This window comes from Dermacentor variabilis, chromosome 11 (assembly GCF_050947875.1).
Source record: "Dermacentor variabilis isolate Ectoservices chromosome 11, ASM5094787v1, whole genome shotgun sequence".
In the NCBI taxonomy this organism is placed as follows: domain Eukaryota; kingdom Metazoa; phylum Arthropoda; class Arachnida; order Ixodida; family Ixodidae; genus Dermacentor; species Dermacentor variabilis.
In genome coordinates, this window is record NC_134578.1 from 1947873 (window position 1) to 1974916 (window position 27044).

Below are 27044 nucleotides of genomic sequence, written 5' to 3' on the forward strand. Positions count from 1 at the left end.
TAAGTATTGAGAAAAGATAAAGCAAGAAAAAAACATACTAGCAGAAAAGCAAATTACAAATTTGGCAGGCGCGACTGCAGCTAGCATACTATTGCATGAATCATCGCAGCACAAGACGCAAATGCACGCCAAGCTGATGGGGTCCAAGCGGCCCAAGACATGCATTGTCATTGTTGAAGCTTCACCAAGCTTACGATAGCTTACAGTAGAATTTGGCCTAGGTCAGCGGCTTCTTCGGGGAGGACATTTTGGAGGGAAGTTTTGATGCGTCTACTTGTTGAGAATTGTTGCGCCATAAGACCCCGACACATGTTGAGCCGGCGGGGTCTGAGCAGCACATAACATGCTTTGGCATTTTTCTATTGTGCAGTGTTTTCCAACGGCGATGAGAAAATGAAACTAAATCAAGCTAGTAGGTGATGCCGGAATACAGTGCCACCAGAACAGGAGACTCACTTCGTGCTGCCTGCAGCAAGGAACGGTGGCATTTGTGTTATCGCCTATTAAAAGCATGCAGTGCACTTCCAATGGCACTACACCACATGCTCCGTGAAACAGATAGGTGAAGATACTCATCACAATAGATAGGGGTGGCGGCGACAGCTGTGAATGCGATGTACAACAACCCATGAAGAGATTTGCTTGTACCAGAAAGGAAAACTGAGTGTGTGTCGGCATTTTCATGTGACACAGGTGGCGAGCACTGCGGGGAAGCTGCTGTGGCGAGTGCCTACGTCTCTCGATCACATGTGCCTCACACCTTTTCTTGGTCACATGGAATCTAGCAGCTGCAAAACGTATCATAGTAACAGCAGTTTGGCATTGTACAGAATGTTGGTGCTGAAACATTTTGTATAACAGGAATGTATTAGCCAGTAAAAAGAATGTGAAACTGATTGGGTCATTGTTTGTGCACACGATCCCGAATGTTGCCACCAGAAAATCGTACAAAAGGGGATGGTTCAACAAGGTTCTACTGTAGTTGCGCTCAGACACTGCGGGGAACTAGACAATAACCTAACGGTTGTAGGGCGGTTGGTTAGGGGACCGCTAGGGTGCAGCTGTAAATAGATGTACTGATTTAAATAAGAATTTGAAAAGAAGATGAAGTATTTATTATGGTATTATGATAATGGTTCCATGATAGTACAGAAAGAACAGTGTTCATTAGATAAATTCTTTGTGATGCACGCAAATTTCTTTCTGTACAGCATAGTAGTGCATTTTGTGGAATTTGAAATATACATGGACAGATTATGATGAAAAAAGCGCTACTAAAGATGGAGACTTGGCAAGAACACAGGAACCACTTTGTCCTGTGTCCTTGCTAAGTCTCTGTTTTTAGTAGCACTTTTTCCATCATGAATGTTTACCAACATGCCCAATTGACAGCTATTATACATAGACATACATTAGCACTCTTGGTCCCCCATGTCTAAGTAAGTTAGACTTAGTACGAATGAATAGCTTTATGAAACCTTATGTTCATAGCTTCATGACCGAAAGCTTATGCAAATTTTTTTTTCAAGGCAGCCATTTTGAAGCTATTTGAATATATGTAAATTTGTGTAGAACAGTCACACTTTTCTGTTTTTATTGTTCAGTACGTTAACGTCTGAGCAGCTACCTGCCCAACATGTCGGCATCATGGCATCTAAATGATTTTCAAATATGAAGTCTCCTTACACCATTTTTTAAATTCAGTGTGTGTAAATCAATACTTAGGCTGAAGGTTGGGATGGATGGGCAATGCAAACCCAATTTCAAGCACGTACCAACTGGCACAGTAAAAGAGAGAGAAATACTAATTGTTACAAAAGATGGCCCATGGTCGTACTGTGCAAGTTCAGCAAGAAATTTAAAGGTGGAACATAAGCTTTTAAAGTGAATAGCTTTCTTTGGCTCATTCAGCTGCTGTCATGGTTGGCTGGTGGTCGATGGTCAGACTCGGCAAGGAAAGCGTCTGTTCTCACACTCTCTGTCTTGTTCTTGATCGCTTGTTTGTTTGGACTATTTGCTCACATTTACAATTATCATCGATGGTTTCTGCACAATTTTTTTTTTCTCTGGCTTTTTCTTTACATGTGTGCTCTGTAATCATGTGGGAAAACTTATTGCGACTGGGCACGCACCACTGTCAGCTCAGCAACCAAACACAGCATATCCGAACTCGCTTCGTGCAAGCTAATGCCAGTAAAGCACACAAATGTACATAGTCTCTGTGCAACTGTGCAGCATTAGAAGACCATTGTGTCTTGCCGATGCTGGAGAATTATTGCACAAAAATTTCACAGAAAAGCTGACTTGTTGTGCTGCAAAGGGTCTGAAAGCTCTGCAGAGTAAACGACCTACATGAATTTGCAACTTGGGCAGTTCACTCAGTCATTTTTCCTGACTCATTAAAAAATTTTCCCCAGGCAATTCTCTGACTTTTCCAAGCTTTCCAGGTCGCTAGGCACATTAAGTTTAAGACAGCAGTTTTCACTCTTCAAAAATGCAATGCCTTCTGCATTCTACTGTATCTGCTTATGTAGCTTTCTTCTTGAAGATATGTCGTCTAATGCTACTCTCGAGTGAGCCATAGCCAATAGCAAACAACACCAAAACGTTATAAAACTCCAAGCCCTACTCACTATGATCCACATTTGATTATTCCCATCTAGAGATTACATGTAGCATTACACGCAAGGCCATCTGGCCTTTATGACTGAATTTTTAGAGAGTCTCTATGATTATATTTATAGGCAACCACAGTAGACTTTCTGTGATGTTTCCTCTGGGCAGTGATGAAGACGACTGGCTTGTAATCCCTCTTGCACGATCACAGAGAACGTTCTTATAGGCATCCACAGATTGCACACACAGATGGATTCATTGGAGCTCTCGCTGTCACATCTATGACTGACAACATTAAACTTTTTGTGACTATTGCCTAGTAGTCTGAAATACAGTGAGACCATACACAGCACACCAAGCTGCTGCCAATTGTTCAAATATCCACATGACGCAGGCCACTACAATGGCCTTCAAGAAATATTGAGACCTACTTACGTTGACTGCATTCAGCCTTGCAGTATATCCCTCGATATCACCATCTTCATTACTTCATTGGTTCCTGAGGAGGTAATAGCGAAACACAAATTATGAGGCACGAAGTCCATATCGGCTAACCTATGGCACACCTCAAAGGTTAAAAATTGCAAGTTTACAGGTTTACATGCCTTATGCAGCAGTTTCTTGTTTGGCTACTCAGAACAGAAATGCATGCGCTGGCACTACTTTGTTGGCCAACATGCAGAATGTGTTCTTGGCCTGGTTGGTACATAGTGCAAGAATTAATTGCAATTAAAAGGACGTACATGGAAACACAGGCACAAAGGGAAACAACCACCTACTTTTAAAGGAAAGAACATCCTTTTAGCAGCAATTATGCCTTGCAGCAAGTATCAACTAATAGACCATGAACAAGTTCTTCTGAAACTAGCCTACGTGGCTTAAACCAGCCTATGACCAGGACGTACATGAAAACACAGTCATAAAGGAAGACTCATGATCTTGTAGAGGACAAAGCATCGCTTTAGCGGTAATTTAGATTCACTGACGGTTTTGCTGAAGCTTGCATCTGGCACACACAAGTGTGTGGGCGTGCATGTATCTATGAGTGGGAAAGGGATTCAACGGGCTCGATTTTTGGTGCAGAATGACAGACAATAAGTCAGAGAATGCATAGGGGAAGGTGTTTGTTATGTTTAATTGAAATGTAGAAGTAATGAGGTGAATGTAAACGAAAGCGTAAAAAAGATAACTTTCCACCATACTCTTCGTTATGCATGCAGTGCTTTACCAATTAAGTCACTGGGGCGCCATCCGTCTGGCTTCTTTCTTGGGTGCGTGTGAATAGCCCTGGCAGTGTTAGCTAGTGCTGCTCATGTCCAAGATGGTGGATATAGAATGTCTCTTTAACCCTTTGAGGGTCAATGACGTAAATATACGGCGCTGCGAACAAGGCCAAAATGGTTGATGCGTATATTTACGGCGCCGTCTGTACATTTAAAAAGTGCACCCATTTCTTCACTTTTTCTTTTCTGGCATGTGCCAGAAAAGAAAACTATGTGGGAATACAGACAATTTTTTTCTCGTGCCTCCCCCTCACGGTTTTCGTTGCATGGTTTGTTTTAGAGCTAGTTTGCTTCGGTGCGTCTATATACTACCGCTCGTGCGCTGGCGCACGCCCGGGCAGGCGGCAGTTTGGGTTTTGTTTCATGGGCGGTTTCGGCTTCTTGCACTAGTAAAACTGATGGCTATCTCGTCACTAATCGCTCAAAGGGGCGACCACCTCTTTCTCGCTCGTTTAGTGCTCACAGGGGTGCGCATAGGAAGGATGCCGCCGTGCATGCATTTCCTTTTCTTTTCTTTTATTTCTTTTTTGGAGACGCACTAAAACTAATTGCCTCTGGTTGGCGATAAGATGAAGATTAGCAGAAGGTTGTCACACATTTTGCTTCTTTGACAGGCACACAACCACACAGTTTTTTTGAGTGCGCTCAACTATGCAGTTCCATTACGCTATGGATGTAAATATTAGTGTAAGAGCAGGAACATTTGAAAGTTGCGAAGTATTCTTGTGTGTGCACTTTTTAAGCCTTGAACTATGTGCATGAAATTTTTTATTCTTATAAGCTTATTTCCTTTTTTTTATTGTTGTTACTAATGAATAAACAATATATGTACCAACGCAAAATATTTTTTTTTCTCACTTTACGGTCGCCCTAGAAAAATTACCGTAATTTTTTTTCAAAATAGGTCCCTCAAAAGAATTGGAATCTGCAATAAAAAAAATCGACCCTGGGCAGTCGCATATGGCGAAAAAAAATCGACCCTCAGAGGGTTAACCAAAGGCATCACGCAGTAAGTGATCTGACGAGCAGGCAACTGTGCAATAGAACCTCATATGCTACCTTATGACACAAAGATTGCCAAATTTGAGGCCCTGACTATGCAATGAGCGAGAACAATATGGACTCCTAGTGGCTAATTTTTGTTCTTTTCCATAGCCATACAAAGTAACAAACAGTGAAGCAGAGAAAGCACACGGGAAGGATTTTGTTGTGTTTAATTGAAATATAGGAATAATGTGGTAAATAAAAATAAAAATGTCCTGATTTTATCACACCATCTAATTCGCTGCCATCTTCAACTGTGCTTCTCTTCTCTTGACACCTATTCTTTAACTCTTAACAGACCACCGGCAACTTGCCTTACGCACTGTGTAGCCAGCCCAACTCTATTTCTTCATTTTAATGTCAACTAGCCTATTGGCTACACCTATTTGCTCTATCAGCTATACCTTTTTTTCTTTTAACTTCACACCTATCATTTTTCGTTCCGTCGCCAATTGTGCGGGCCTTACCTTCTTCTCAAGCTTCTTTGTTAACCTCCCTGCACTATATGTCAGAACTGATAGAAGGCAATGATTGCAGAGTTTGCTTTTCAGGGATAGCAATAAGCTGCCGGTCATGCCTCTGTAAGGCCTGCCATATAAGCTCCAACCCATTTTTATTTTCCTGTAGATCTCCTTGTCATGATTAGGACCCCTGTAGGTAATTGGCCTGATTAACGTATTCTTGTACACATTCTAGGAGCTGACTGCCAATAACAAATTCTCATTTTCTTGCCAGGCTAGTGAAAATTACCTGTCTTCTACATATTAACTTTCAAACCTACTCTAAGGACCTAAATATTTTAATGCATTAGCCTTAGAAGTGTCAAAGTGGAAAAAAAAGTCTACGAGTGTGAGATGCGAGAAGCCAGTCACATGGTCGAGGTAGATAGGGGATGCAAAGAAGAACTTAGAAGTGTGCATGTGTGCAATGCAAATTGGTAAGAGCACTGCACGTGTAATGCAAAGACTTGAGTTTTTATCCAACCTGCGGCCAGTTGTCTTTTCATCCACTTTCATTTCCATTAATTTATCATTTGATTAATTCAATTAAGAACTACAAATTTCCCCTATGCTGTCCTTGGTATCATTGTTGCTGCACTTTGCTCCTCGAAGAGGCCGGACATGAGTCGAGTGAGCTCCTGAACAACACTTTGCAACGTGGGGAACATGCTTTAAATCATAAATCTGGGACCTTAAAGAGGTGTGACATGATGGTAACGATATTATCTTGCATTTAGGGATAAATTACCATTGAATTTTTGTGGCAAGTTATCTCCAGCTTTGCTGAACAAGACAACGTCATTTGCAAACTACATAATGCTGAAATATTTGCCATTGATCCTCACTTCTAATCTTTTTCAGTTTAACAGCTTGAATACTTCTAAGCATGCAGTGATAGCATTGGAGAAATTGTGTCTCCTTGCCTGAACCGTTTATTTATCGGTTGTGTTTTGCTTTTCTTGTGAAATATTAAGGTAGCTGTGGAATCTCTATACTGTTTTCATGTAAGGATAGACTAAAGGAGTTCCCAACTACTTTTGGTTTTCAGCAAAGTTTTTATATGAAGTGGGGAAATGCTTCTGTAAAAAGGAATCAACCTTCGTTTTGTGAAACTTAGCACATATTTCTTGAAAACAATTCTTATTTCACTAAGGGTGAAAAAAAAGCATTTTAATGACTTAGATTTTACAAATTCGAAGACCTATCACTCAGAAATTAACTAATTGTACCCGCCAAAATTTTTTGGGTAAATCTACGCCAGTAGTACCATTGGCTCATGAGAAGTTAAATTTATGCCACCCCAGCGTGCTTTTTGAAAAATTGCCAAACTTTGGTTTTTGAGCAAATATCTTTAACTGACCCTGAAATGATGGGAACTTTTGGGCTGCTTTAGCTAAAGCAATGAAGCTGAAAAATATTTTTGCAAACTTTCAATAGGTTTCTCACAAACTAAAAAAAAAAAATGGTATGCAACTACACCACACATTTATTTCGTTATAAAATCCCCCAAATGTCAAAATTGAAAGAATAGCAAGAATTGTAACAATTAAGAGACATTCTAAAAAAAATATCCATCGCCGATTTTTATTAAAATTTTATGGAACACCCACCCAGTACTGGTAAATCTACTACTGCAGAAACATGTTGCATTATTTTACATTGAGAATACTGAGGGTATTTTAAGATGCATGTATGGTCATCCTAACAATGTGTCTCGTTCTAATAATAAAATAAAAACGACAGTCATATTGGACTCTAAAGTCATTGCTTTTGTTGTAGTAAAGAGTGACTCAGATTGTGTCTTTTTGTCTCTTTTTAGCCATGAAATGAGGCGAGCTTGAGTTTTCAGGACTCCTGCATCTGTATTCCTACTAGGGTACATTGAGGTAACAAGCATGCGACAGTACAGCAAGCTTTTAAGACTAGTCGGAAGAACCTATTTCTCGCATTCATCTCCAATTACATTTGCCATTTTTAATGCTTCCCATGCCTGCAGTACCTATAGCGAGTTTGCATTGTGATTTGTGAAAAGTTTGCCTTTTCTGTATAACCTTTCTTATATGATGCGTATGCTTTTTCTTCTTTGAATTTTTTAATCACCTAAAGCACATATCTATATGTAGTGCAATTGGGCTTGCTGACGAGGATTATACCTGCAAGATGCGGATGTTACTTGCACGACAAATCACAATTTAAGGGTAGCTAATCAAGAACATCCACAACATTTTATTTAATCTAATTAGGGCACATATATTTCAACTGCTAAATTAGAGTCGAGCAGAACAGTGAACACATGTCTGCTTAACAGAAATATTAAGATAAGGACCATTTACACTCGATATATCCCCCCTATAAAAGCTTTACAGTTAACATCGCCCTGAACTGTACAGTGCATGCCTTTGGAAAACTGTTAGCTAGAATGCCCATGTATCTTGTAGCACACTTTAGGGCTGGATATGTCTAAAGTGGTGCTAGACTTCCTCGGCTTAAATTTCACATTTGTAGCATTATGTACCATAAATTTATTAATCAAAAGTTAATTAAGTTAGCTTTTTAATTAGTTACCTGGACACTGCGATTTGCCATGCAAGTAATGTATGCCTCTTCCATAAATACACCTTAAAAGGCGCAAAGAGAGAAAAGGGAGAAATAGGTATGGTATATGAGAACATTTTGTTTGGTATTTGGAGCATTCATCCACACTTTGTACGATAGAGTGGTTAAGAAGGATTTTCCATGGTAACTCCTGCTTCCGAAAGAGTTTATGAAGATAAGAAAAGCGTATCACAGCCACTTATTTGTCTAAATGGCTCCTCAAAGATGCAGAAATATAGTAAATACGCAAACTCATATTTTCATTTCACTGCTCTTGAACATTCAGTATTTGGCTATAACAGTTTTTCAAAGGAGCAACAGTCTTGCTATCTTGCGCAGATAGCCAGAAAGTGCAATTTACAGTGGCCGAACGGACCAAACTAGCCCCGGCCACCCGCATTCCGGTGCACAGCCGCAACCAATGCTCCTCTCTCTCACTGTGCCACTGCTGCAAGCATCACCAAGGAGCCACAGTGGAGACCGAGGAGCTGTGCTGAGACGGCAGGCTAGCAAAACTAGTCTAGAGACCATGCTATGGGAAGCTTTTCAGTTATAGTCAGTTATATTAACTCTATAGATGAAAGGACTGCATATCATGTGACTCCATCACCATTCCACACAAAGCTGGCACCGACAGCAAAGAGCAGGCACCATATGCACCGTTTTATTGTCAGGTTTGGTGGGATTTGCCACCTGCCAAAGAATCTGAAATCTGGACGGTCACGGCAAGTTCACGTGATACTCGCTACCCCCCTCCTCCTGCTCACTCATCCGCCGTCTCTTGCTTTCATTTGTGAAGCAGTTTGCCAGCTTTCCGAGTGTCGTATGACTACTGTGAATAGATCTGCGCCTATTCGGCACCAAACAGTAACTTTAGTCGCCATCGCCCGATGAAGCAGCGCCGATTAGGTTTAATGGCCAAGGCAATGTTGCTGGCTGATGGGTTAACGGGCCACAAGCCATCACGTAATGCATGCCACTAATATGTTCATACGGCTGGCTCATCAGTGATCAATGGCTGTTAAAGTGACGTAAAGCTCGTCGCCGCGTATCCAACATGATCTGTGTGCCTATCAGCAGCTAATTTACCCGATCTTTGCACTTGATGAAATATGCACTGCTTTTGTCTGGGTTGCATTATCATTTCGATCGGTCCTGTCAACCTGGACGAACCTTGTACCGACAGAGGCAGCCCCGGCTGACGTTGCACTGTTCTGGGAATTGCGGCATTCGGGCACTGAGTGTGTGTGCGATCCCTGCACTGGGTCGATGTCAGGAGTACTCACAGTGACGAAGTTCGCTACTGCGCCAGCTGGGACAGTCTTTCCACAATACGCCCGGTGCTCCCTTTGTGCCAAAATGGGAAGTGAAATTCTCGCTTGGGCAGCATTGAGCATGAGGGTCACCGCGGCACACGTGACCTGTGGCACTGTGCAAGTCTTTACACTGAATATATAGAATATTCAAGAAATTTAACAGTAGGTACTCAATTCGTGAGTCTGATTATTGAAACGTTCAGCACTCAATTCGATTCAGTGATATTTGAGTATTCGCGTACCTCTAGCGTTAGCCATTCCCTGTCACACCTGCGTTTGCGCTCCCTTGTTTGAACCAACCAATGTTATTGGCAAACATCACGACCACCACACACACAATATCATTGAGGCCGCTGTTGAAGCTGTGCACAGTCAGTGTACTTCAGTTTCCATGGCTTGTAAGACAGGACCAAGCAATAAGATGTGCCATCGCTGATGATATACAGTTGAGTGCCTCTACAATGAAATGACCTGTGTAATGACGGAATAATTCTGTCCTGGTTGTGTTGTGAGCTGTGTGGTGCCCGACCTTTGCAACGAAGTGACCAGTATACAGTAGAAACTCTTACATATGTGCTGGAAAAAAAATGCGAGAAAGAATGCATTAACCACGAAAATGTACCATCTGCAGTCACTCAAGAATTTGGCAAACTCAACTGCAGTTGACATCTACATAATGCAAAGCATTCCACGAATCATTGCAGCATGAGAAGCCGACACCTACTGAGTTGGAAGGGCCCGAGCGGCGTGAAACGCGCACTGTCGTTCTTGTGGCTTCAGCAAGGTTATGCTTGCGCTCCTCTAATTTGACCACAGTCAGCAGCTACTTCGAGCAGGGCATTTTGGCGGGAAACTTGGATGTGCCCATTCGGCGCAAATCGTTGCAGCACAAGACACCTGCATGCTTCTCGCTGGGTGAGCCTGAGTGACCCGAGATGCACATTGTTGGATTCTTATTGTGTAGTGATTTAATAAGGCGATGAGAAACCAACACAAAATCGAGCTGGTGGGCAACACTAGAATACAGTGCTGCCAGAGTGAAACGTCAAGCTCACTACAGTGAACTCTCGTTAAGAACTCGGTTAAGCTGAATTCTCGCATATAACGACCAACATGGGAACGTATGTTTAGTTTACTATAGATTCAATTTAAAAAAAATTTTGATTAAGACAAACCACCTTAGATGTGCTCTTTGGTTAAGACGAGCATTCGGAGTGACTGCTGCCGCTACCGATCTTGCAAGTTAGGGTGCCTCAATGTGCTGCGCCCAGAGCACACATCGAGGGCCTCAATGTAGTAGGCTGTAGTGCCCATATCCTTGCGACAAAGCAAGCATGTGGGTGCTATAGCGCACACAAAGCTATCAGCCCTCGGTGCACCTGGACTGTCCGCATCGTAGGTGGTATTCAAGACGGGGCTCGTGTGGCCACGCCATACGCAGCAGGGAGTAGAACGCCTCTTTCATTTGCTTACTAACTAAACTGACAAGCATGTTGTCAGTGCACACAGGCAAATATGAACACATCACATTTGATGACCGTGGACGCTCGCTGTCCAAATGCTGGCTTGAGGAATCATGGCAACAGCAGTGAGCGAAGCAGACCTTCGCACTGTCTATTGCTTCAACGCAAACTGAGTGAAGAGAACACAGTGCATGCAAAGCTATGAGCTATCGGCTGCCTAGACTGTGCCCCCAAAGCAGATCACTTTCAAGATAAAGCCCGTGCGATCGCATGCGGCTGAAGTACAACAACCTCTCCTCCCCTCTCCGGTGCCATGCACGCGACGAAAGACGGTGCACTTTCCCATCTCTATTTCCTCCTTTGCGAACACGAGATTGAGTTGCCATCGTCGGATCACCATCGCACGCTTTCACTCGCATGCATAGCATATGGCGCGAGAGGACGATGATATCACAAGACGAACCTGGTATGTCCGTATCGCAAACAAATCCTGTAGCAACTGCCAGAGGAGGTCAACCCAGCGTGCCTCCACCTAACTTCCTCCTGTGAAACACTTTGCCTCGTTTCTCCTTCTCCACTATGCTCAATGTCACCTAGACCTTGCTCTAGGTCGTGCTGCTTTGCCGTGTGCTCAGCGCACTCCTTTGTACTTGCGCTAACTCGGAGCCTGCACCAATGACTTGCAAGGCGGTGCTAGTGAACGCCCTAGTGAACTTTTTCCAGAAGCAAGAAGGCACAAAAGGCTTTTTAAGAAGGTCATTAGGTGAGATGACATAGTTTGTGGCTGCTTGCCGATTTGCACAGTAGCGCCAAATGTTCATCACAGACTGGATGAAACCAAGTCAGAGTACCACTTGAAGACAGTTTTCTATTAAGTTCAGCTAAATAAATGCTTCTTATGTCATTTTTCCCCGGTTGTAAGTCTCCTTCATTTACCGTTTTGAAGTAAGATATCTGGATGCACTTGGTTATGTCGCCAATTATTCTTCTGATAAGACGAACTTCTGATAAAGCGAACAAATTTTTATGGTCCCCTAGTGTTTGTCCTAAAGGGGGTCTACTGTAGTTCCCACCGCCTACAGTGGGGAACAGCACCATGTTTGGGTTATCGCCTATTAAAAGTGTGTAGTACGCTTCCAATGGCGCTATGCCCCATGCGCTGTGAAACAGACAGGTGGAGATGCTTATCTCAATAGGGTTGGTGGCAATAGCTGCGAATGCGGCGTGCGACGACTGGGAAGGAGATTTGTTGGTACCGTAATAGAAAACTGACGTGCGCCGGCTTTTTGATGTGAGATGGGTGGGTGAGTATTGCAAGCAAGCTGCCGCGACGGGCAGCTACTGTTCTTGATTCCATGTGCCTAGCACCTTTTCTTGTTTACGTGCAATCTATACTCCATCTCAAAAGCCGGTTGCAGCACTGCCTAAGGTATGAGGCGTACACAGGCAATGTATTTGCGCAGAGGTATATAGTTCCAGGCATAACTGGCTGATTATTGGCTGCACTAGAGAGTCTTCTTTTTGCTTGCTATATGATATAGTATAGCAATACGTGACCTGTTAAGACCTTTGCGCATGCATGTTGTATACAGAGAATTACTGTGACAGTTGCAGCCAGTAACTGCAATTGTAAAAGCCACCCTAACCATGACAACATGGCAGCGTCCATACAATGCCGACCAACCGCTTCAATCTGAATTCGCATTTGTTACTGGCCTTCCGCCCTGTCAGGAAGAAGCAAGTGGCAAAATCTGTCATCGCTAAGTCTCATCTCAAGCTGAGGTCAAATCATTAGGTATGTTATGTCGTAATTATTGAGATCGGCTGTTTGTTCTCACACTGCTAGGACTACAGACACGGCACCGACCCGTAAAGCTGGTTTAATTTATAGTTAGCAGATGACACTACAGCATTAGCACTGGTGGTGCGTTGACGATGCGGAACGCTATAAAGGCCTAATTGTTCATTGCATCATTAATTTTTTATCCCGCTCTAGCATGGTATGTGATGACGGTAGCGAGCAAATGCCAAAGAGACGTTGAGCAGATGCTGTCACAGGTGAACATTAGTAAGGGTATTTGCCCATATTACTTGATAAGGAGGCTGCAAGGTAACTGCAGGGAAAGCATACAGGTAAAGCGAAACCCTGCTGTTACATGCATGTAAGCATAGCTGGTGGTTAGGGTGCTGAACATTTTTTGTGTCAATCCAACGACCATGGAGCATGTAACAGGATGGCAAGTAGAAGTGAGGCATGTAGAAGTAGAAGTAAGGCATTTTGCCTGTGGCAAGTAGACCCTGAGCGGACGACATGACATGGATGAGCACATCTCGAGGGCCATTCAGCCTTCCTATTGGCTAAGAATTTGTGTAGCTTCCAGTGCTGCAACCAGCTTGTGACATGGAGTAGAGTTGCTGGAAAACATATCATATGATCATAATTTGGCAATGTTCTAGACGTTGGTGCTGGGAAATTGTACGTAATGGAATCGTATCAACGAGGTTCTATTGTAAGAAATTATTTCGGAGGCCTCAAGCAATTCATCAGAAAGGTGTTCAACTGTAGTACGATAAATGCACACAACCATACCTTCAATAATTAAGTGTGCCCTTAGGTCCCTCAGATACTGCTGGATCGGGTACTCCTTGATGAAGCCATAACCACCCATCATCTGGAGGGCCTGGTTGGTGATCTGAAAACATACCAGGCTCCATTGGGTTAGGTAGTTCATGTTGGTCTACACTGTTTTCTCAGACGAAGCGTCACCAAACTGCCTGATTAATGGTCTACTGCAATAAAATTTCACTTTGGCTAAATTTGTTATAAATGAGTACTACTATTACACTATCCTAACAACCTTGGCAAAGCCACAAGGCTGTTAATTGTCTACCTTTCTTATCTGCCTATTTTCTTTTCTTTTCTTTTTTTTCAGTTTTAGTAACAGAAGCATTTCTTTTTGCAAGGCTTTTGTGATGCATCCACTCGTATTTCAAATGTATAATTTTGCACAGAGGCTACTACATAGCTAAATTGTCTGAAACTAGGGAGTAACTGTGGTAGAACAAGGAATGTCGCTGGGACGCTCCGACATTCCTCGCTCGACCACTGTTTGTTCATTCATTCATTCATTCATTCATTCATTCATTCATTTAACAGGGTGTCTACCAAGTTGACATTTCCAAATTCCCTGAGTTTTCCAGGTTTTCCCTGAGTGCCTTTGTAAAATTCCCTGAGTGATGCAGAACTAGTTTTATGTCAAGACAAGCTGAAACCATATCGCCCGATGCGGTCATTCTCTAGTAAGCATATCAAAAAAATTTTAAAAACGACTTAATCCAATTCGAATACTAAGGAGTAGTGTTCATGTTATTCAAAAAGAAAATAGAAGGGTGGGGTTAGTAAAATGCACTGCAAATAAGATAGCTTCGAAAGAAATTGCAAATCAAGTTGGACATTCTCAAATGCGACTAAAAAAGGAGATGCATACAAAAGCAAATATTTTCGAATATGAGCTATTTCTATCAACTGATAGCAAGCTCAGTGGTATGAGGCCCAAACTTTGTCACGACTGAGATTCTCTCTCAACAGCTCGTAAGTCAACCTCAAATGTCCTGACATACTCTCAGCCCATGCACGACACCTCACTGTTATGTTTCACTGCTTTAAAGAGTTTATTTTTGTTTGCATTAGAGACACTTGCATCTCGGCATCAGCCAACACTTTGTTTTTTGAGCTCAAGCTTCTTCAAAATGGTGGCAGCATGCTTCCTTTCCCGTTCATTTTTCAAGGCGCAGGTCTTTTCTGTTTCTTTACTCCTTCCGCCACTCGTTCGCCCGACAGACCATTTGAAGCATCTTCTTTGTCAGTTGCAGAGTCCACGTCCGAGTTTTCGAATTCCTTAGGGGCCGCGAATACGTCCGAAAAATCGGCCAGTTGGAAAAAAATAAATGCATGTCATTTACTGCCCTTAGTGGCTCAAACCACCACAGGCACATTCGAAAACGCCCTGAAGGCCTTTCAGGACACGTATTAGGCATATCAGTGCTCGCACTGTGACAGGAAATACCGACTGCACGCGTGTATAATTAAGGAATACATACTGTGTCCCGTGGCAATTGCCCCTTCCCAGGCTTGTTACGCTTCACTGCAATACTTTTGCGCATGCTTCACCAAGTAAGATTTCTATACGGAGGCGAAGCTGACTTTCGGGAACTGGCATTATGCAACGCACAGTGCTTTCTAAGCCAATCGCGAGGACTGCAAAGGCGGAGTCCGTGCCATTGCTGACAGCAGCGAATTCTTCCAATAAAGAACACGGCACCCAACGGCAAGAAGCTTCATAGCGAACATCGAAGCAGCTAGGCCTAGCGTTGCCTACGGCTGCCAGCGGATCTGCGTGCCAGAGCGCCGATTTCAGGCGGCGAGGTAATCAAAATGGCAGCAGTGGCGGCTTTTATTAATACCGTTTCGGACCTGCGGTCACGACAAAACGTCCGGAAAATCGGACGGCGGAGAGTTCTTGCGTCCGAAATTATAGATGTTCTGTTACATTGACTCTAGGGAGACGTGGTGGTGCCGCGAAGCCGTCCAAATTATCGGGAATCCGGAAAGTCGGTCGTTGACTGTTCACTGACAACTCCTCCAGCCGCCAACAGGACGTCAAAGACGATCCGTTACGGTTTCTGTCTGTTGCTCGATCCAGAATTACCGCGACTTTCGACCCTTTCAATAAAATTACAGCTAATTTTCCCTGATAGAGACACAAATTCCCTGAGTTTTCCCTGAGTTTTTCCCAGACTACTCAAAATCCCTGAGAATTCCCAGTTTTCCCGGTTGGTAGACGCCCTGTTTAATGTTTCCTTACAGGGCTCGTATGAGGCATTGGGTAAGGGAGACGTCACAGTAAGGATTAAATGAGCATATACGATGGGTATACAACAAAACATAATATACATACATGAAAAATACGCAGTAATGTATACACAATATTTAAAACATTACAGCACTACACAGGGGATGGTAGTTTACATATTAGAGAAAAGGCAAAACATACAGTTCATTCAGCAAACAAAATAACAATGCAGAAAAGTAGCCACTTCGACGTCACAGGATAAAAATTACAAGAATAATAAGCAAAATAATGAAATCGTAAGTAAAAACAAGAGAGTGTACATAACGTACAAAACTGGAAAACAAAAGAAAAGACATCATGCCATTTGTCGAAGTTACGTAGTGGAAAATGAACTTATGATCTAGCAAAATTTATCAGGATTTGTTTCGGAGATGATGAAATCAGGAATAGCATTCCACAACCTAATGGCACGAGGAAGCGCTCACCATACGATTATGTTTATGGCACGGTTATGGTTACGTATGCTCACTTCATCTCTATCTTCCTGTGAACTTGTGCTCTGTTTTCACATCTGAAACTAGACACTTTATGCAGTCCAAACATTTACCTGAGTTTATTAATTTACTTTTCATTCTACCCTCAATGCCATATGGCATATTAAGCATAGGGGTTAGAAAGCATTAAAATAAAGACAAGTACAGTGAGTTGTGGTAAAAGCATAAAGATCCTTCTGATTATACTATTTTAGCTAACATTTCATAAAAAATTTTGTCATTGGTGATGGCCACAACTGGGTAAAAGGTTCTATTTCTGGGAGGTATGCGGCAAGAAAGGACTGAAAGCAACACTTGGTATAGCATGAATCAATTGTCTCATTATGGTGATAAACACAGTTTGAAATGTACTGCAGCTGCAGAATGAGGTCGTTGTGAAGTGTGGTACAATGAATATGAAATAGCAAGAGACTACCAGCAACATTATGACAAGTAGCTAGTGGGACAAGTGCTAGGTTAGCTTTCATCATAGTTATATTAGTTGTCTTAGTTTTGGAAGGGTAAAACCAACATAACTATTTTGTACTAATCCAAGTCAAGTAATCATGTTGAACAGATATCAAAGCGCACCCTAACACAAACAAAATTTTACAGAAAACAGACAAGACAGCCCTTCACTTATATGCTGTCTTTCACTAAGCACTGTCCTGTCTGTTTTTCTGTCAAATTTTGTCGATGTTCCGGTGCACTTCAAGATCTGTTCAACATACACTTTAACCAACTAGCCCCACTCACCACATTGAAGTAATCAGTTTAACCTGGTTTATGCAGATGCACATTAAATTTGGAGTGTATTAATGTTTTGTAGAGCAGCAGCTATCAAGTAGACAGTGGTTTGGAAAAGCTGCATACTACTCGAGCACACAATTGGCACTGTTAATATTGCACTCTACATGAACGGTCCAACTTAAATTGGTTATGACGTGCGCAACTATGATCTGATGATTATATTGTGAAATAAAATTCAAGGGGAAATTGTTAAGATGGCAAGTGCAAGGACAAGAATTAATTTGAAATGCCCACATTGCGTTTGTTAATATATAGTGCCTATTAGCTACTTCCCATACTATCAACTACTTCATATAATCCAAATCAAACTGAGGTGTTCTCGTATCATCAATGTTAACAATTTCCAGGAAGACAGCACAATAATCTGCAAACATGTGTATGCTAGAGAATAGGGCAGCACTAAGATCACTAAAAGTATAATATCGATAGAATTGAACATGCTCTCAGGAACGGAGGAAGCCTAAAAGCAGTGAAGAAGAAACTAGGAATAGGCAAGAATCAGATGTATGTGTTAAGAGACAAAGCCGGCAATATCATTAATAATATGGATGAGATCGTTCAAGTGGCTGAGGAGTTCTATAGAGATTTATACAGCACCAGTCGCACACACGACGATAATGGAAGAGAGAATAGTCTAGAGGAATTTGAAATCCCACAAGTAACGCCGGAAGAAGTAAAGAAAGCCTTGGGAGCTATGCAAAGAGGGAAGGCAGCTGGGGAGGATAAGGTAACAGCAGATTTGTTGAAGGATGGTGGGCAGATTGTTCTAGAGAAACTGGCCACCCTGTATACGCAATGCCTCATGACTTCGAGTGTACCGGAATCTCCGAAAAACGCTAACATAATCCTAATCCATAAGAAAGGGGACGCCAAAGACTTGAAAAATTATAGACCGATCAGCTTACTGTCCATTGCCTACAAAGCATTTACTAAGCTAATTGCAAATAGAATCAGGAACACCTTAGACTTCCGTCAACCAAACGACCAGGCAGGATTCCGTAAAGGCTACTCAACAATAGACCATATTCACACTATCAATCAGGTGATAGAGAAATGTGCGGAATATAACCAACCCTTATATATTAGTTTTCATTGATTACGAGAAAGCGTTTGATTCAGTCGAAACCTCAGCAGTCATGGAGGCATTGCGGTATCAGGGTATAGACGAGCCGTATGTAAAAATACTGAACGATATCTATAGCGGCTCCACAGCCACCGTAGTCCTCCGTAAAGAAAGCAACAAAATCCCAATAAAGAAATGCGTCAGGCAGGGAGATACGATCTATCCAATGCTATTCACAGCATGTTTACACGAGGTATCCAGAGACCTGGATTGGGAAGAATTGGGGATAAGAGTTGATGGAGAATACCTTAGTAACTTGCGATTCGCTGATGATATTGCCTTGCTTAGTAACTCAGGGGACCAACTGCAATGCATGCTCACTGACCTGGAGAGGCAAAGCTGAAGGGTTGGTCTAAAAATTAATCTGCAGAAAACTAAAGTAATGTTTAACAGTCTCGGAAGAGAACAGCAGTTTACGAAAGGTAGTGAGGCACTGGAAGTGGTAAGGGAATACATCTACTTAGGGCAGGTAGTGACGGCGGATCCGGATCATGAGACGGAAATAATCAGAAGAATAAGAATGGGCTGGGGTGCGTTTGGCAGGCATTCTCAGATCACGAACAGCAGGTTGCCATTATCCCTCAAGAGAAAAGTATATAACAGCTGTGTCTTACCAATACTCACGTACGGGGCAGAAACTTGGAGGCTTACGAAAAGGGTTCTACTTAAATTGAGGACGACACAACGAGCTATGGAAAGAAGACTGATAGGTGTAACATTAAGGGATAAGAAAAGAGCAGATTGGGTGAGGGAACAAACGCGAGTTACTGATATCTTAGTTGAAATCAAGAAAAAGAAATGGGGCATGGGCTGGACATGTAATGAGGAGGGAAGATAACCGATGGTCATTAAGGGTTACGGACTGGATTCCAAGGGAAGGGAAGCGTAGCAGGGGGCGGCAGAAATTTAGGTGGGCGGATGAGATTAAGAAGTTTGCAGGGACAACATGGCCACAATTAGTACACGACTGGGGTAGTTGGAGAAGTATGGGAGTGGCCTTTGACCTGCAGTGGGCGTAATCAGGCTGATGATGATGATGAAGATCATCACTATCAATAAGAAATATAATCCCAGAACAGGTCCTTCTGGTGCACCTGACTGAGTTTCAGCGAGTGCGCTAGTGGTAACGAAATGAAAATGGTTAGTAAGAATACATTTAATTCCTTTCACAAGGTTAAGGTTGATAGCCAGAAAGCATAGTTTAAAAAGCAGTTTGTGGCATACATTGTCAAATGTTTTATGAAGATTTTCAAAAAACACAGCCAGCACAGGTTGGCCTACCCAGGAAGCGTGAAGGTAATAAGTAAAAACTAAAGGTTGAGTTTCACAGCAATAGGTTTCTTAAAAATCATGCAGTGGCTTAGTTAAAGGGCCTCTGAAATGGTCCGGACAAATTTTGTATACGCGTAGGGTACAGCTTAAGTAGAACATTCTCACCACAATTTAAGTGAAGCGTTACGTATTAATGGAGCTACAAGCGATTACAAGTTACCCTCCTCCCTAGCCATGCTTTTCCTCCTCAACTCGTTCGCCGAGCGATCGGGGCTAAGCTCCGCCTCCAATGGTCCTGCGTCACGATGCGACGTCACATGGTCCATTTCCGGTTGTTTTGGAGCCCGCCCCCGCCCGCGAGAAACCTCTCCGCTAGCCGTTTGGCCATCGACCCCAAGCGAGAGCTATCAAACAGCGTGCGTTGCGAGCATTCTGTCGTACGCCGAACGTGTCTGGTATTCCGGTAATCACACACTACCTGAATATTTCGACGGAACGATGGAGGCATAAACTCAAGTTGATGAAGGAACTTTAGCGCAGACATACATGAGCTGCCCGATCGGTCTCCACGGTCCAGCCACCCGCTGGCGCAGAGCTTAACCAGCCAAAAAAAGAGCTAATATAAAACATTTAAATGAGCTAAAGTGTAAAACATTTTAAACATTTACAAAAACAACGTGTTAACGATTACACTCCTGCGAAAAATTTACACCAGCAGCCAAGAAGATTAACTTTTGTTACTGCTACTGTGTGTGGTTGAGTTTTATGCCACCAGGTGGCTGCACCGTGCAGACCATTCACATTTGCGCTTCTGTTCATCCCCTGAAACCACACGCAAGGGGACACGGCCAGGCCCTGTCCCCTTGCACTTGCGTTTACCCAAATACCGGACTCACGAAATGCTATTGCATTAGTAATCTTCCGGTGTAAAGTGACGGCCGCAATCGCACAAATCCTGGCGCCGATCGGATAGCGGCAGTCCGATGCGCTGCAGCCAGTCCGCTCGTCTACTGGCTTGCAGAGGGACACAATGTCGCAGCTTGACATATTGCCAGTCGCTATGTTTGCAGTCCACAACGCAACAAAGTCAAATCATAGCGCTCGCGAAAACACAAACCGACACTGACGGCGGAGCTCTCGTCAAAGACAGAGCACGTTGTAACACAAGCAGATGACACTTGCTGTGTGCCGGAAGTGCTTAAGTGTACTGAAAGATTTTTCTTGTGCATTCTCTTTATGTTATTTTCTTGTTATAAAAACAAATTAACTAACATTCCAACCATTACGAACATCATTTGTTTACCATAAAGTTGGAAAACTTATCGATCACGCGCCCTGGTCAGCCAATTGTATAGCTCGCCCCACTGACGTCATATGGGTGATTTCGGTCATATGGGTAGGGGCGGCTTAAAATTCCGCCGAGCAGTGTACTGCGATCGGCAGCGATGTGCATTTTTAAAGCCTTATAATAAATTACACGCTTTACGCGGAGCACTTAGATGTGTCAATTAATGATCAGAAGGACTTACTCTAATGACTCAGTACGTTTGTAGAAAATCGTCAAAATCGGTTCAGGGTCCCTTTAAGTATCAATTTGGCTCCAGAATGCTAGCAAAATTTGTGACTATGACAGATTCTAATAGTTTGCAAAAAGCACTTGTAAGGAAAATGGGTCAGTAATTAAGAGGTAAAATGTAGTCAGATTTATAGATCAGAGCCACCTTCCCAATTTTCCATTCCTTTGGATGTAAACATGTGTTCAGGGATTGTTGAAAGATTCTTTTAGTATATCATGGAACTAAAGATGCTAGTGCTTTCAAGAAATTTAATGTTAAGGCTCATTCACACTGGTGACTTGCAGAGGTTGCACAATCAAGTTGATTGCAAAGCGGCTGCTCACAAATGGTCACAAATGGTCGAAAAGCGATTGTTCTGCATCAGTTGCTCATTGCTTAATTTTACAGTCGTGTGACTGCAGTCACAAATCTGCTGAACCGATCAGCGAAGCGCCAGAAGTGACAACAGCACTGGTTTACATTCAGCTTCCCTTGGCTGCCTAGTGCCAGCAAATACAAATGCGAGGATGTCTGCTCATCTGCACCATGACTGCAGTCAACACGCTTGAATATTGAGACGTGTACTTGTTTATCTTTATCAGGTGACCGCGTTTCACTGTCTAACAAATGTTATCGCACAACCCAGGACGCACCTGCATGTATCAGAAGTTTCTGTAATGTTACTGATGGTTCCATCCGCTGTCTGTCGCCGAACCGTGTGTAATCTGATTTCATGTATGCGCAGCACAAATGGCGTAGAACATTGTGGAAGACACCCGGGTCCCAGCGATTACTCTGGAACATTCGACGACTTATGTATAAAAAGCCGATGCGCTTGACTTGCTGATAACGTTTCTGATGATCGCCGACTGTGTTCGCCGCTATCATTGTGCTTTAAGTGTAACTTGCTTTGGTGGGCACAAGTTCGCCTAATAAAACGCTAGTCTTGCTGGCCATTCACCATTTTACTTTCTTCACCGTCACTACCACGTGACATCTGGTGGAGGCGTGCTAGTGCGCTCATGTACAGAATGCCCCCGCAAAGCCGTGATCCAAGCCTGAACCATGAAGACAACACCACCGTCGCCAAGGACCAGTGAGCTAGCTGCATGCTGTAGGGACTGCCCCCGGAGCACGGACATTTGTCTGTGACGATCAGGAAGATTGTTACCAAGTCAACGACCACAATGGCAGCACCAGCGTCCCCCATCTTGCTTCAACAGCCTAGAGAGCCACCTACCTTCGGTGGAGCTTCGTCGGAGGATCCAGAAACCTGGCTGGAGACTTTTGAAAAGGTCTCGGTTTTCAACAACTGGACCTCTGAGGACAAGCTGCACCACAAGTACTTGTCCTTGGAAGATGCCGCGAGGATGTGGTTTGAGAACCTGGAGTCGACCCTTACAACATGGGAGCTGTTCCGAAGTAACTTCCTGCGGACCTTCACGAGCATCGTCCGGAAAGAAAGGGCTGAGGTTCTATTGGAAGCCCGAGTGCAGCTACCAAACGAGAATGTTGCCATCTTTACAGAAGAAATTAGCCAGCTATTCCATCACGCCAACCCGGAAATGTCCAAGGAGAAGAAAGTTCACCTACTCATGTGTGGTGTGGAGGAACTTTTCACCGGAATGGTACGAAGCCCACCGAAGACCATCGACGAGTTTCTTCACGAGGGCACCAGCATTCAGAAGACACTGGAAATGTGTAACCGGCAATTCAACCACGACATGAACTCAACAAGCTACGCCGGAGTTCAATCACTGGCCACCAACAACCTGCGTGAGACCATCAGAGCGGTCGTGCGGGAGGACATACAGAAGCTGTTCCCTTCATCACGAGCCACAGAAGACAGCTGCCATCACAAAGTTCCAGCAGCCCATCGACAAGAAGAGAGTGCGTAGATTCCTTGGCATGTGTGCCTACTATGGTGCTTTGTCAAAGACTTTTCACGCATCGCTGAGCTGTTGGCATATCTAACTAAATGTGGTGTCAAGTTCAAGTGGGAAACGCCGCAGGCCGACGCATTTCAAGAACTCAAATGATGCATGCAGTGGCCACCAGTACGTGTGCACTTTGATGAGTACGCCGATACAGAAATCCACACTGATGCCAGTAGCCTAGGCCTCGGTGCCATCCTAGTCCACAGGGAAGACGGACTTGAACGGATGATAGCTTACGCTGGCCGGTTACTGTAAAAAGAGGAAGGCAATTATTCTATGACCGAAAAGGAATGCCTTGCCATCGTTTGGGCTACAGCAAAATTTCGCCCTTACCTAATTACAGACCAATCAAAGCCGTCAGTGACCATCACGTGTTGTGTTGGCTAGCAAATTTAAAGGATCCTTCAGGACGGCTGGCGTGGTGGAGCCTCAGACTACAAGAATACGACATTACTGTAACCTACAAGTCCGAATGAAAACACTGTGATGCCGATTGCCTATCACATGGGGGCATGTGATAGGTCCCCTTGACCCGCCGCAGCAAGATGATGAGGATGACGACGCCTTCCTTGGAATAATAAATGCGGAAGACTTCGCTGAACAGCAATGAGCAGACCCGGAGCTAGAAAGCCTCGTAAATTATTTGGAAGGGCACACCGACGTTGTCCCTGGGACATTTAAGCGAGGATTGTCTTTGTTCTTGCTTCAAAACAATCTACTCGTAAAGAACTTCTCACCAGTCCACGCCAACTACCTTCTTGTTGTTCTCAAAACAATCTACTCGTAAAGAACTTCTCACCAGTCCACGCCAACTACCTTCTTGTTGTTCCGTCAGCGTTGTGTCCAGAAGTACTGCATGCCCTACATGACGATCCGACCGCTGGGCACCTCGGATCCTCCCGGACGCTATCGAGGATAGAGGAAAAATATTACTGGCCGTGCCTGACCACCGATGTCATCCTTTACATCAAGACATGCTGAGACTGTCAACGACGCAAAACACCAGCGACAAGGACAGTGGGATTGCTACAGCCAATCGAGCCTCCTTACCGACCATTTCAGCAGATCGGGATGGACTCGTTGGGACCCTTTCTGACGTCAACATTCGGAAATAAGTGGATCGTCGTGGCGACGGACTACCTCACCCACTTCACTGAAACGAAAGCTCTGCCGAAAGGTAGCTTAGCTGAAGTGGCGGAACTCTTTGTCGAGAACATCCTGCTGCGACATGGTGCCCCAGAAGTCCTCATCACCGACAGAGGAACGGCCTTTACAGTGGAGCTCACCCAAGTCACTCTGCAACATAGCCAGACAAGCCACAGGAGGACAACTGCCTACCCCCCACAGATGAATGGTCTCTCACGGAGCGCCTGAATAAGACCCTCACTGGCATGCTAGCAATGTATGTCGACGTCGAGCACAAGACCTCGGATGTCATCTTGCCGTACGTAACCTTCACTTACAACACGGCGGTGCAAGAAACAACACAAATCACGCCATTTAAGCTGGTTTATGGCAGGAACCTGACGACGACTCTCGACGCCATGCTGCCGCACGTCACCTGCAGGAGAATCTTAACATCGACATCTATCTCCAGCGCGCCGAAGAAGCCCGACAACTTGCCCAACTGAGGATCAAGAACCAGCAGAGGACAGACAGCTGACACTACAACCTTCGACGACGCTACGTCAAGTACCAGCCCGGCAACCATGTTTGGATTTGGACACCAATTCGCTGACAAGGACTTAGCGAGAAGCTTTTACACCGCTATTTCGGAGCCTACAAGATCATCCGACGCATTGGCACATTCGACTATGAGGTCGTACCAGACGGCATTTTACTATCACATCAGCGCCCCTCACGACCTGAAATAGTCCACGTTGTGCGACTCAAGCCATTCTACCAGCACTAATAAACTTTGGGACTTTGCGTAGTTGACCTTCGGACTTTTCTTTTTGGACTCTGTTTCTTTTCATTGTTTTGTTACTTTTATTTAGTAAGTGTCCTTATGTTTGTAGCATCGGGACGATGCTTCTTAAGAGGGGGGTATTGACATGTGTAATTGCTTATCTTTATAGGGTGACCACGTTTCACCGCTTAGCAAATGTTATCGCACAGTGCAGGATGCGCCTGCATGTATCGGAAGTTTCTGGAATGTTATCGACGGTTCCATCCGCTGTCTGTCGGTGAACCTTGTGTAATTTGATTTCACGTATGCGCAATGCGAATGGCATAGAACTTTGTGGAAAATACGTGGGTCCCAGCGATTACCCTGGATCATTGGACGACTGATGTATAAAAAGCCGATGCGCTTAACCCGCTGATCAGATTTCCGATGACTGCTGATTGTGTTCGCTGCTATCATTGTGCTTTAAGTGTAACTTGTTTTTGTGGGCATAAGTTCGCCCAATAACGCGGTAGTCCCGCCATTCATCATTTAGCTTTCTTCATCGTCACTACCACATGACAGTATTCACTAGGGCAGCTAATAAACTCTGTAAAACAGTTCCTTTTATGACAAGCTGAATGTATGTTTCAAAGATCGCACCAACACAGACTTGACATGGACAGAAATTGAGAAGATGTTTGGCAACCCTCAAAAGTGCTTCATGCACAAGCATGCAAACATTGCAGATCCCCACAGTTCTCGCTGAAATTGAGACTCTCCAGGATTGCGACTTGCAGTTTGCACTCAGTCGGGCTTGGTCGCCAGTCGAAATTGGTTGTGCGATCTCTCTCTCTCTCTCATTAGCCAGTGTTAATGAGCCTTTAGTGCAGTCATCGCCAGAGTGAAAGTGATATGGCAATGCATATATTAATTAGTTAATTCCAGGTACTTCTATAACCACTGAAAGCATTGATAATTATTTATATAGGTATGCATTAAGTAGTTAAATATCATATGTTTACAAGAACTGACTAACAAATGAGTTCATTTTCAGAATAATCTTGCACAGCAAGTGTATTGTCAACTAAAGGGTTATTATTTGCAAAAACTTCATAAAAAGTGTTTTTACTATTTGTGGTAGCAAGCTAGATAAGAAATTATTTGTAGCCATTTTAGTGAGTACCATATTAGTAGGTTGCCCAGCAAGCATTATAAGTGAATGTTTTCGCTAAATAATAGAACTCTTTTTCTGTTTAGATGAGTGCTTTAGATGGGCGAAATACTACAGGACTTGCAGATTTGAGATGATTGTCCGGTTAAGAATGTATCTTTCACTTTGTTTGTGAGTCGTACATGCAAACACATACCAGTTTAGTGTATCAAAATCTCTCACAGAATCCTTACAGAAATGGGATATTTTGTTACTGTAGCTACAAAATTAACTTCTTTAAGGTTGTGTGGTTTTTCAATGTGTAGCTTTTATTTTGTAGAAAGTAGCATTAATTTTGCCTACTACTGCATTTTCTTGTTTTACTTATTTCAGCAATTTCAGTTTTATGCGATTTTACAGTATAAAAAAACAGCTGCCATAAAAATGTTTTTTCCTAATAACACTCAGTAGGGACCCTTTAACAAATTTGTTGGGTCCCAGAAGTGTGTACTTTGCAATTGTATAAATTATTTACGTTAAATAAACTTTCAAACAAGAAAATGGAGCAACATGAGAGTCCTTTAAATGACCTTGCTGATCAACAACCATTTTCTAGGTCAGTGCGTTCACATAGCCTCCCCTGGACTTTTCATAAGGCAGTTCTTGTATTATACTGCATATACTGGATGACGCATTTCTAGAGGCATTTCTAAATTAAAGCTTAGTTCAAATCATGTCTCCACTGTGTTTCGGCTTCCATTTCAGCTGCTTTTCTCAGATGTTAATCATGCAAAAAAAAATCCAAGGACACCTAAGCACTTTTTATGAGTTGTGAATGCGAAAGCGTTAATGTCCAATTGAATGGCACTGAGTGGTCCTTCAAGTTTTGAACTCCTCGCGAGCAAGCGAGCACGTTTTGATTTGGCCTAACTGAGGCACAGTTAGAACGCAGGTGAGAGCTTGCACAGACAAGGAAACACACGGATAACACAGGCTTGCAAGGGTGAGGGTGGCGCGTAATCATGACGATGCCCTCTCCCCTCACGCAATACCATGGCAGCAGGGGTTCCCTTTCGCTTGCTCTGCTCCGCCAAGGCCCGAGCCA

General features: G+C 43.4%; 1 protein-coding gene across 2 annotated transcripts in view; it reads right to left on the reverse strand.

The window, feature by feature from the left end:
* LOC142563797 (isobutyryl-CoA dehydrogenase, mitochondrial-like) overlaps positions 1 to 27044 on the reverse strand; it is a 129724-nt gene that overhangs the window by 22309 nt on the left and 80371 nt on the right. For both annotated transcript variants that reach the window (XM_075674417.1, XM_075674418.1), the window contains exons 9-10: positions 13408 to 13510; positions 3052 to 3115 (exon numbers count right to left, since the gene is read on the reverse strand). In XM_075674417.1, the coding sequence (XP_075530532.1) occupies positions 3063 to 3115; positions 13408 to 13510 (156 nt within the window). In that variant the 3' untranslated portion in view covers positions 3052 to 3062. The remainder of the gene's footprint in view (positions 1 to 3051; positions 3116 to 13407; positions 13511 to 27044) is intronic.